Raw genomic sequence first — 12,643 nt, forward strand, 5'->3', positions numbered from 1 at the left:
AAAGAAAAAGCATATGCATAAAGAGCTGTTTTTAGAGGAAGACCATGTGACCTATATTCGTAAGTTTGGATTTCATAATGCCTCTTACTGCTAAACAGAAAAAACTGAAAAAATTATAATTTCATGTATCCCTATTTCACTTTGCTTCATTAAGAAGTTATTAGGAAACTAGTATGATAAAAATGGTATATTTGAAAAATGGTTGTTATCACAGTTGCCTTGACTGTGGCAAAGCTGTGGCAGCTACTCTCCATGCTCACTAGAGAGATTTGCTGAACAAGTTTCAGGCAGCATGGAAAGCTGTCTGACATCATCAAAGGTCAGAGGAGGGGTGCAAATGTCCTATCCGCCTTCCACAGGGCAAGCAGGCAACAGTCAGCAGAACGTATGGTCTGACAGGAGACCAGAAGCTGAAATTCTCCTACCAAAGATTCATTTATATTGGTGGCTCAGAGGTTTGGGGGGACCTTCCAACTATCTTAGGAAATTTCAGTACCTTAAAAATATGCCTCTCGACTGGGTGTGTCAGGAGGCACTCAAAGGCACAAGGTTAGTTAAGTGCATTTTCTCAAAGGGCCAGCATTATTTGACAACTTGGGAAAACATTTTTATAAAATGAGCATAAATACATTATGGAGGAGAACACACCATTTACATGAAGATCAATAAGGGACTTAAAAGAAATATTTAGTTACCACATCCTCTTCAAGCTAAGCCCCAAAACCCCATGAGTATGATTTTATTTAGTAACTACTTCCATTTGATAGGACCTGCTTCTAACTCTTACTCTGTTCATTTCTCTCTCCTTGGGCTAGTACCAACAGTTTCAGTTGTTTCTCAGAAATGCTTTAATATCTTCCTCATGTTCTTTCTTATTCTTGACATGTATTCATTCAAGTAAACACTAAAGTCATTTCCTCTTGTATCTCAAAAAACCCCATTGAGATTTTCATTATCATGTTACACATTAATTAATTTGGCAAAAGATTATATGATTCAGTCTTTCCATGAACATGGTATATCTTATTTTATTCAAACTCATTTTCTATTTTTTAAGTTTTATAGTTTTCTTTCTTAAAGCCTTACACATTTATTTTTAAGGTTATGTCTAGATGTGTTATTTTTGTTGTTGTAACTGTTGTTACTGTCTTTTCTCATCATATTCTGGCTTTTTATATGTGAAATGGAAGGACGTGCCCATCTAAGCAATTATACTCCTTCCAAATGTGGAAATTAAATACCAAAGATGGCGTTTGCCTATAAAAAGCCTGTAAATTGATGATAATAATGGCATCTTCCTCATAAAGTTGTTGTGAAATAGGAAGAATTCCTAATTGATTTAATTAATTGAATGCTTAGAACAGTGCATGGCACACAGTAAATGCTCATTAAATTGTGACTGTTACATCTCATCATCATTATCATTTTTATTTTTTAGTAGTAATAGCATTATCATCATTAATACTAATAGTGTAGTAGGGGCGCCTGGGTGGCTCAGTCGGTTGGGCATCCAACTTCAGCTCAGGTCATGATCTCATGGTTCGTGAGTTCAAGCCCCGTGTCGGGCTCTGTGCTGACAGCTTGCAGCCTAGAGCCTGTTTCGGATTCTGTGTCTCCCTCTCTCTCTGACCCCTCCCCACTCAACACTCAGTAGAACTCTCTCTGTCTCAAAAATAAATAAACATTTAAAAAACTAATAATTTTAAAAATGATGATAATAATAGTAGTAATAGTATAGTCACTACAATGCCAGAGGTAAGATTTGTCCCTGTTCCCGACCCCCTGTTGTACAGGGAACCATCCCTGCCTGGGTGGTTTGACCATCCTCAGAAAGGGAAGAGAGCAGGGACAGCCCATCCCTTGGCTTCTCCAGCAGAGCCAGGTGTCACCATCTCTCCCAAAACTTTTCAGTGCCCAGGGCACCTCCTTCTCACACCAGACTGCCCTGACCAGCTGGAAGCATCATGGTCCTACTGGTCAGGAAGCTGTGCCCCAGAGCAGAGATGAGGAAAACCAATGAGTCCTCAAGTCCAGCCCAAGAAGCTCAAGTTCAAAAGCAGGAGGTGGTGTCAGACATCACTGACACCCTCTCCACAGTGTGGGTGGGTTTAACAACTACAGAGTCATAGACTTTTACACCCAGAGGGTGAGGAGGCTCTGAGAAAACATCTTTGAGGTCAGGATCTGACACCCTGTGGTATTCCTCTCGACAGCAGACAGGCCATGCACGTAAGTGACATTTACAAGCCCTTACTACATGCCTGGTACTGTTCTTATTTAATCCTCTCAACAACATGAAGACAGTTAATATAATTGAGGCCCTAGGAAGTATCTGGGACAACTGGTACATTTCCTTCAAGTCTTGTATCCCATTTGATTCTCATAACAACTGTGTGAAACAGGCAGGAAGTAGCAGAGGTCCCACTTCAGCCTCCCCACGGCCCCCACCCCTGGCGATTGAGCCCAGCTCCTCTGAGTCTAAATCAGATTGAGATGTGTTGCACGGGAGACAGTGCATTGCTTCAGATGAGTAAGCAATGAAGACCTGAAACGCTGTACTCAATTTTCTTTTCTTGGATCCTCCTTCTTCCTCCCCAGCAGGTTATTTGCCTAATGAGTCTCAGAGCTCATAAGTGTTTCTAGGCCATCCAGCCATCCCATCTACTTGCAGCTGAGTAATCTGTGTATTTTTCTAATGGACTCTAATGCCAACTCCTGAAGTTTATAGAATAGAAGTGTGATCAGCTTTAATGACCAATTTATGCATGGTAATAGTCATATGTGGCTGGCTGAGCCCATCGGGGCTTCTGGAAGGGCTGTAAATTGAAGCTGGTAACTGCACTTCCTCACTTCATTGACCGGTTCCTCTCACCTGCAGCTCAGAAACGACATGCTCTGTCATTAGCACCACAGCATCCATCCCATGGGGGGCTGGCCCCACATGTGTGCTAACACATTTTGTAGCCCAAATAAATACAACAGAACTGTTACACAAACATTTATTGCCTCCCCTCTATAGCTCTCATTGAGATAACTTTTTAATATTTCCTCCCTGTGTGAACTGAATATTTCTCTTACATCTTCTGTAATTGCTCTGGGTTAATCCCTTATAGCCCTGGATTATAGCTTTAAAGTTTCTACTGGGCCAAATTTAAATCATTTGATTTTGCTTAACAGTGAGTAGAGCATTCTTGTTACAATAAAATGATCCTATTGCGATTTTTATTGACTTGCCTTTATCAGTTCCATAATTCCATGGGTAGCTCGCCACCAAAGCACTGCAATAATTACTTACAGATCTGGGTTTCAGAACTGGTGGATGCAGAGCTTTGGTTATAACCAGGGATACTAGACATTGGTATTTTTAGTTGCTGAGTACTTACCGAGCACTTCTACGTGCTTCGCACTGTCCTAAACCATGCTGTGAAGGCAGCTAAGTCAGAGCAAGTAGAACGTCAGACCCTCCTTTCTCCCCATTAGTCATTGATATTCATGCAGAGGAACTGATACAGGTATACAGATACATGTAGTGAATGTTCCCAGGAGAGAGAGTGAGCCCCTTCTGCAGAGGGGACCCAGGAAAGCTTCAACCATTTGCACAAAGTGTGTGTGTGTGTGGCAGGGGCGGGGGGGTGGGGGGTAGGCTTTTGTATGGTGGACATGGAACAAACCTTTGTTGGTGGAAGAGTCTGAGCAAAGACCCAAAGTGATTTGGAAAACCCAAAGTGTCATGGCAGTCCATGAGAGGCTCAGTGGTACGTAGGAAGGTGGGCAGATACCAGACAACTGTGACTCTCAGACCAAGGGAGCCTGGACAGATGAAAAGATACTAATTGTTATGGTTTCTTAACGTCATTGATTATAAGATCTGATTTCTTTCTTCCACCCCCGCAAAAGCCATGAAAGTGTTGTATCTGGATGGAGTTTTTTTTTTTTAATTTTTTTTATGTTTTTTAATTTACTTCCAAATTAGTTAGCATATAGTGCAACAGTGATTTCAGGAGTAGATTCCTTAGTGCCCCTTACCCATTAGCCCATTCCCCCTCCCACAACCCCTCCAGTAACCCTCAGTTTGTTCTCCATATTTATGAGTCTCTTCTGTTTTGTCCCCCTCCCTGTTTTTCTATTATTTTTGTTTCCCTTCCCTTATGTTCATCTGTTTTGTCTCTTAAAGGCCTCATAGGAGTGAAGTCATATGATTTTTGTCTTTCTCTGACTAATTCCGCTTAGCATAATACCCTCCAGTTCCATCCACGTAGTTGCAAATGGCAAGATTTCATTCTTTGTGATTGCTGAGTAATACTCCATTGTATATATATACCACATCTTCTTTATCCATTCATCCATCAATGGACATTTGGGCTCTTTCCATACTTTGGCTATCGTTGATAGTGCTGCTGTAAACATGGAGGTGCATGTGCCCCTTCGAAACAGCACACCTGTATCCTGTGGATAAATGCCTGGTAGTGCAATTGCTGGGTCGTAGGGTAGTTCTATTTTTAGTTTTTTGAGGAATCTCCATACTGCTTTCCAGAGTGGCTGCACCAGCTTGCATTCCCATGGATGGAGTTTTTAAAATCTAATTCATACTTCTTTCAAAATGGGACATATTTGAAGGTTTGCTTTGATTCAAGTTCCCTAAAACCTGAGCTCTTTGGATCGCCCGTCACTCTTCATTCTGCAGTTTTCTTTGGAGCCTTTTATGCAAAGTTGATTACAACTAGGCCACCCCATACCACAGCTGCATTTCTTTCAAGAGAACACCTGTCCCCCAAAGGTGCCATCCTTTAGATTGGGGGGCGAGGAGAACCAATACTATGTTAACTGTGTCCCTGGAGGCTTAGTTAGGAACACAGGAGAAAGGCCACACAACAGGTGTTATAGCCTATCCATCAAGAAGGTGGCTGTTAGCACAGTGTCCACAAAGTGAGTTGTGTGGGAGAAGACGTGTTTATTCTGTGGCATGATAAGTGTCCTCCTGGATCTTCAGTCTCCACCAAGAAGACCACCTTTTCTTCCAGGTTACCAGAACACATGGCTGAACACTGGGCCCCTCAGGAGCTCTGAGATGGGTCCTGGAGACCCAGACAAGCATGGCAGTCACAGAGGCTGAGAGGTGGAAGAAACCCATCTGGTTCCACCTCTGTCCAGCATATAAATCCTTCTCCATCCTCACCTCCTCCTTCTTGTACAGAATTGACCACTTCCCAAGGCAGCCAATTCCATTTTCTGACAGCTCTGTGAAAGAGTTCTTCCTTATGCCATATCATAACTTCTGCCTGCCACTAGAGCCCTGAAAAAAACACTGATAAACTCAGCCAAGCATTCGTGAAACATGGTATTGTAGACACTTCTCTAAGAGGGGTTCCTGGTAAACCCTCCCAAGATCAATTAAATATAAAACAAGTTCCGAGGTAACTGAATCATTTGAGCAGTTATATAAAATTATTTTTATTAGACATTCCCCAAAAACGTTTTGTTTTGTTTTGTTTTGTTTTTCCTTTTTGAGTAATTGGTATTTTAGCCTTTCTTCTGAAAAGCATTGAGGGGCACCTGGCTGGCTCATTTGGTTAACCATCTAAATCTTGACTTCGGTCAAGGTCCTTGCTTGCTCAGGTCATGATCTCATGGTTTTTGAGTTCAGGCCCTCCATCAGGCTCTGTGCTGAGAGCAAGGAGCCTGCTTAGGATTCTATCTCCCTCTCTCTCTCAGCCCCTTCCCTGCTTGTTCTCTCTCTCTCAAAATAAATAAAAATAAACTTTAAAAATAAAAATAAAAAGCATTGATAGTGGCCCATTTGTCTGTTGAGGTTAGCAAATGAAAATAAAACCATATAGCAGCCAGAGTGGAGAATGCCTCTCTACCTCCCATCTGGAGTAGGGTAAATATGGCTTCCACTCACCCCACAGCTATCTCAGGTCATCAAGAAGAGAGGCCAGACCAGCCTCTGTGCCCCATTCGTCATGAAATCCCATCCAGCTAATCTCGCCCCTCAAGATGGTTTATTGACTGCGTCATTCAGAGTGTGGTCCACAGAATCCCAGGCCCACCCTTTCCTCTTGCATCAGAAGCTATATGTGTTCTTTATATGGACAAGAGGAAGGGAGACTGAAGACACAGGAGCAAAGCTCATCACTGACTTTTGTTAGGAACTATGCAGAGCACTCATTCCCCACCACCACCACCCCCTCTTTCCCTTTTTTCAGTTGAAGGAATTCATTTGCAGTTAAAATATCTACACAATCATCCTCATCCCCCGAAATCTCCACTCTTATATTTTGGCTTTCTCTTTAAATAATTTGGCTGCTCTGACATCTTCCTTCACTTCCCTCTGGCACCACAATGCTTGTGAGCTACTGGTGCTCCCAAGGCCATCAGGATATCTCTCCACAAGACATAACCAATGGCATGTGAAAATTCAGATGGTCTGTTGGGATTTCATTGATGAGAAACCACCACTGTACCTTAGTAATGACAATAGAGTATTTAACCATAAATAAGGAGGACATCTTGCCATTCGCAACAATATGGGTGGACCTAGAAGGTATAATGCTGAGTTGGATAAGTCAGACTGAGGAGGACAAATACCAACTGATGTCACTTCTATGTGGAGCCTCAACAACAAAACAAATGAATAAACCAACAAAAAGCATAATCAGACCTATAAATACAGAGAACAAACAGATGGTTGCTGGTTGGGGAGGGGATGGGAAGAATGTGTGAAGGACAGTGTGAGATACGGGCTTCCCATTACAGAGTGAATAAGTCATGGGCATAAGAGGCACAGCGTAGGAAATATAATTAGTGTTGCATGGTAACAGATGGGAGCTACACTTGTGGTGGGCACAGCATAAGATATAGAGAAGTTGAATCACTATGTTGCACACTTGAAACTGCAAGATTGTGTGTCAACTGTACTCAAAAAAATAAAATAAAATAGAATATTAAAGCAAGATGAAAAAAACCACATGAGGGTCTAGCTTCTGACCCCTGACTGCTGTAGGTGTCTGCTATAGCCATTGAGAGTTTCCCTCATTTTCTCAGAGAGCAAAGACCCCAAATTACCCATAGATAGTGGCCAATCACTCTAAAATCCCTTCTGCACCAATTCTCCGTTTTCTAAGAAAGTATCACTTAGGAAATGCTTTTGGAGAAAACTCGTGAAAACCCTTTGTTCCAGAGGAAGGACTAGTTATCTGCTGTGGCCCCCAGTTACGGCTGCAGCATCTACCTGGGACAGTGGGAACACCTGGGCATTAACAGAAACACTCACTTTAAGAGGACACTTAGAAAGGGCAGGAAAGACAAGAGACAAGAGGTGAAAGAACACAGACCATGGTCCTCAGCCCCGTCTGGGACAGGCGGTCATATTGCTGGCAGTGCTCTTAACGCAACGCCTATTCTAGCCCAACAAAGACAAGACACATTTCTGTGTTATGCTGAAAGCCTTTCCTTATGGAAGAACCGGTTCTAAAGGAAGGGGGTCCTGTTCAGTGAGGAGCTGCTGTGCACACATCTGGGTGGCTCTCCCTCTGGCCACCAGCCAGGGAACCTGGTGGATGGTCTCAGCCAGCTCAGGACAGCCTGAAAAAACAGACCACGGCTGCTGGTGCCATTTCTAAAGTGAGAACGAATGACTGGATCTCCGACTTGTTCTCACAGTGAGGGACGTGGGAATCAAAGGACGCAGGGAATTAGTGAAGGCCAACCTAGTGACTACAGTTTGCCCCGCGATGCAGTTTCCCACAAGCAACAGCCCTTTGGTGGCAGACGTTGGCATTTAAAAGGTTAGAAATGCTCTTTCTGACTTTTCACAACTAACGGAGTCTTTTTGCTTTCAGGTCCACATTGGCCAACTGTATTCGACCGACAAGCTTATTATTGAAAATCAAGAGAAACCCAGGACCTAGGGAGCCAGGACCAGCCACCACTGGCAGCTGTGGACCCCACCTTCAGCATCCATTTTGTGCTTGGGATGCGGGCTCCCAACAGACCACAAGTGGCCTCTTTCTTACATCAGCTTAAAATAGCCTCTTGCTCTGCCCGCCCTGTAAGGAGCTGATAAACTGAGTCTGGTTTCCATTCTTCTTTAGTCTTTAGTGAAAAAGGATGGCTGTCTCCTTGGTTCAAGTGTTCAAATGAAGAGCTGGAGTTCGCTCCCAATACTGCTGTGTATTATTGTGTCTCCTCTGCCCACCCCTTTTTGTATCTCATCCCTGCTTGTATAGAGCACCTCCACACTATGTTTCTTGGTTGACAATAAACAGAATTGTCTGCCTAAGTCACCTGACACCAGATACACTCCTCTCGATGAATGCATTTTTTCCTGCCAAGGCAGGTCCTGCAGAGGGCAGTGGGGACCCAGAGGGAGGGTCCCAACCTGAGCTGAGCCCTCCCTTAGTGAAGGTCGAAGTCTCAGCACCCAAGATTTGGGGGGGCAGCAGAGAGTAGGACAGGGTCAAAGGGGTGGAGGGTGCATCCTGCGGTTTTTACTTGGGCCTGATGCAACAGCAAAGGTGGCCCACAGGTGGCCCCACACGTGCAAACAAGACACCATCAGCCCCACCTGCGAACTTGTTTCAAATGCAGAATCTCCAGCCCCATCCCAAATCTTCCGAATCAGAATCTTCAATCTAGCACATCTGGATTCCTCCAGCGCACAGGGAGGCTGAGGAAGGGCCACTCGCAGCACCGCTCCTGAAAGCTGGCTTCCAGAAGCATCCAGAAAATTTCTCGGCATCTCCCTCCCCCTCGGATTCTTAGTGAGAGGTGAGGCACGATCATTTATATCTGCATTTTTAAAGATCCCCTAGTGTTTTTAACATTTCTTAGCCAGTTTGGGGAAACTCTGCCTTTTGAGTATGTTGCAGGTAATGGAGATATTTGTGTGCATTTATCCCTGGAAACACATCAGTTCAAAACATAAAAGGAAGGTATTAAGTAACTTTCTTGATTTCCGGGGATTTTATGGGGGACCCAGATACTATCCAAATGATTTTTCACCTTTGTAAACAACACGAAGTGAATTCATTACTTAGGTGTTTCGGTTTGGAACAGACTCATATAAATATTTACGGATCACAGAATCGCTGTGACGGTGTCACTGACCCTTCCACTGACCCACTGCCCCGTCACTTTAATTCTTACAGTCATGTGAGTCAAACAGGAACAGTCTAGATCCACATCCTCTTGCATGGGAAAAGATCATGTCTGCCCTTCTCACCCACAAATTGCAGATTTTGTGGTAACGGTGGATTCAAAATAGATTAACAGTGTGCTCGTTCTGATGGGCAGTACATCTTGTGACTTCAGAAAGCTTTTGCCCATGGATAGTCTTGTACACCTGCACCTTGGTGGGTCTGGGATCTGTCACCGGCCCAGCAGTGTTAGGGCTGCAGCATGGAGCAGAGGGTGAATGTAGGTGATGTGGGTAATGTCCTTTCCCCCTTCAGCTGACTGTCCTCGAGCAGAGTCCCCCAGCCCTGGGATGTGCAGCTCTGGATCAGTTTTTCCACTCTGCATCAGTAGAAAATATAGTCATTCAGCAACAATTGCACCCAACAATGGGGGTAGCTAATGGATGTCACCTCTGATTTATACTTAATTAATTAAAGCAGCTGCTACTTGGAATCCTAAGTCTAGAGTTGAACCTCTCCTCTAGAAGTGTCAAGTTACCAGTAGGGTATCAGCTCCATAGGAGACTTCCCCCCAGATTTTAGTCACAGACACAGTGGACCAAGCAAACTTAACTTTGTTCTACAGGCCTTAACAGCAGGTCCCTTTTGTGTTAATTAAAGCTCATGAATGCCTTCGAACATGCCAAGCCTTAAAAATAGGGCTAATTTTTGTAACTCAGATAATACTAACTATGCATTAGGAATATATGGAAACACTTGAAAGAATTGTGTCACACACAATCCACAGACGGGTCTTGAACCTGTACTTCAGGCAGAGCCTTATACTAGTCAGTCCCCAAATCAGAGGACCCAGGGTTGACTCTAGAGCTTTGACTAAAGGGACATGACCATGGTTGTGATCTCTGAAAGAGTTCAGCGTTCCACGTGCTTGACTGGGTCCCACATCACACTCAGCCTCACGGACATCTAGTGTGCTCACCTGTTCTGAAGGAGGAATTCAGGCTGGGGTCTGGAGATCACTTTCCAGTGTCTGCATTTAGCAAATGGGAAATGCCACTATGAGTTAACTTCTCCTGAGGTGAAACCATTGGCCAAACACGGCTATTTTCTAGACCTTCAGAGAGAACACTTGGCTGGTCTGGCTATCATGTTTTAATATCCAGGAAACCTCGTATGACCTAGTGCATGGCTATGTTGTTCTGATGGCTGTTATTCTCTGGACTGTGAAACTAAAAGGAGATCATGGATTTGACGTAGCTGACTTCACCTTCTACTCTGCCCTGCCACCAACAGCAGTTACCTTTTTAACTCCCTTCATTCATAGCCTCACCCACCATGTCCAGCCCCAAATACAACCAGTAGTGCAATCCGGCATTCAGGAGCAAAGGGAACAGGCTGGGGTGAGTCTACAGAGAAGATAAAGTGTCACAGTTGGCTGGCGGTAGAGCCTACCTGGTCCGACCCTCAAATCTGCAGGTGTGAAAAACAAGATCTCGATCATCCCGGCTCATTGGCAGACCTTTTCCACCCACTCCTTTTGCTGATCTTTTCGTTCATTCAGCACTGCCTGCGAGCCAGCGGTGCAGGTGCCAGGGGGAGACCAGTGAACTAGACACGGCCCCTGACCTCACAGAGCTTGCAGTCCAGGGAGCAAATTGAATGAGAAAGGACCAGTCTGAGGAATGTTACAAAGGGTGACATAGAGGTACTCTAGGAGCTGATGGGGTGTATCTGGAAAGCCCTCCCTGAGGTCAGGGGGATTTAAATTTAAGATTAAATGAGGAGTTGGCTGGACAAAGGATGTGGAGAGGAGCTCTCTAGGCGGGAGGAACAGCATATGCAAAGCCCTGAATCAAGGCAGGAAAGTGCTATGCAAGGAACCAAAGGAAGCCCAGGATGGCTGACAGGCAAAGATGAGTCAAAAGGCAGGAACCGCTCTGCTGAAGGCCGTGGGAGCCTTGGCCTGAGGCTCTAAGAAGCTACTGAAGTTTTTCAGCAGGATGATATTTGTATTTGTGTTTTTGGACAGGAAGTAGGATTTATTGGTGGGCATGGAAAGGGATGGGCGGTGCCAAGGTTCTCTTGAGTGCAGAGCCCACCATTTGTCCAAGGGGCCATAATTAGGGATGTGTTTGATGATCCCTGTCTGGGATGAGCCACTTTTCAGCCACCATTTCTTCAAATTCATCCACATTAAACTTAGTAAAGCCCCACTTCTTGGAAATGTGGATTTTCTGGCAGCCAGGGAACTTGAACCTGGCCTTACATAGGGCCTCAATCATGTGCTTCTTGTTCTGCAACCTGCTATGCATGGACATGATGACTCGGCCAACGATGGCCCTGGCCTTTGTGCCCTGGGCCTTTCCAAAGGTACCCTGCATACCTGTCTGGAGCCTGGATTGGAGATAGCATGAGGTCATACATCAATGTCCACTGGAAAGGGCTGTCCCCAAGGCCCCTTAGGGCAACCCATACAATCAACAGGCTTCATACACTACCAAGGAGGCTACTGCGTGTGGCCATTGCATACTGGGCCCCTGTGGGGAAAGAGCACAGTCGGCTTAATTGGCTGCAGATGATGTTTGTATTTCTAAAAGGTAACATTGTTATAAGGGGACTAGACTGGGAGAGATGTAATGAGACCAACTTTTTTGGGGGGTGGGGGAAGGGTTAGATTGAACACTAATCCAGGAAAGAGATACGGTGACAGTTGCAAAGTAGAGTCAACATCACTCTAAGAAGAACTTGCTTCTGCTCAGCTGCTCTCCCAAGGAGGTGGGAGACACGTGGAGCAGAGACGCCCAGCTGAGCCTCCCAGCCAGGTCTCGCTTAGATCAGTCAGCTGCAGCCAACCCTCAGGTATGTGATACATAAATTATTGTTTAAGGCACTGCATCTTGGGTAGTTATGGAGCAATGACAAACTACTACAGAGAGCTAGCTAGTATAATAGTTTATCACTTTAACAGGGCCACATAGCAAATCAGAAGGTAGGTAGACAAACTTGGTAAAAACTGTGCATCTCCCATGTAGAGTCATTTCCACAAGTACCTACAGAGTATAGGTGTCATGTCTCCCAACTACTGGACCCCATCAGTGTGTACATTAAGAACAGAACAAGACCAAAAAAAGAAAATAGAGTCAACAGGACTTGGTAATTGAATGTGAAGTGGAGACAGGGTGTCAGGGGAGTCCAGGAGGGCTCCCAGGTTTGGGGCCTGAGTGACTGAACAGATGTTGGACACCTGCTAAGACAAGACAGGAGTGGGCACTATCTAAAGCTTTCTCCTCCTGCCAGCTTCAAACAACTTCAAGTTCAAACAAAAAGCTAGCAACTACAAATGTATCTTTTACTTCCAAAGGTTGAAAATATTATTTCGGGGTTTTTTTTTCAAACAAAACAAAATCCACTGGAAGAAAACAATTTAAAAGACCCTAATGAAGAGATTTTATCCATAGCTCTCTGTAGAATAAATATACTCCTTCCACAAGGAAAGCCTATAGATA

General features: G+C 44.5%; 1 protein-coding gene and 1 non-coding gene across 7 annotated transcripts in view; one reads left to right on the top strand and one right to left on the bottom strand.

Moving 5' to 3' along the window:
- Positions 1–8,290, top strand: part of LYRM4 (LYR motif containing 4) — a 169,066-nt gene extending 160,776 nt beyond the window's left edge. For 3 of the 6 annotated variants that reach the window (XM_042938018.1, XM_042938020.1, XM_042938019.1), the window contains one exon: positions 7,842–8,290. Coding sequence is in view for 2 of the 6 variants with exons in the window: in XM_042938020.1 (XP_042793954.1) it covers positions 7,842–7,910 (69 nt within the window). In the remaining 4 variants the exon portion in view is untranslated. The remainder of the gene's footprint in view (positions 1–7,841) is intronic. The other 3 variants (XR_006202474.1, XR_006202473.1, XR_006202470.1) reach the window with 2 other exon arrangements.
- Positions 8,291–11,578: 3,288 nt separating this feature from the next.
- Positions 11,579–11,712, bottom strand: LOC122220856. Its single transcript, XR_006203023.1, has one exon. It is a non-coding gene; the product is annotated as a small nucleolar RNA SNORA70 (small nucleolar RNA).
- Positions 11,713–12,643: the final 931 nt, after the last annotated feature.

The sequence above is a fragment of the Panthera leo genome, chromosome B2 (assembly GCF_018350215.1).
Source record: "Panthera leo isolate Ple1 chromosome B2, P.leo_Ple1_pat1.1, whole genome shotgun sequence".
Classification (NCBI taxonomy): Eukaryota; Metazoa; Chordata; class Mammalia; order Carnivora; family Felidae; genus Panthera; species Panthera leo.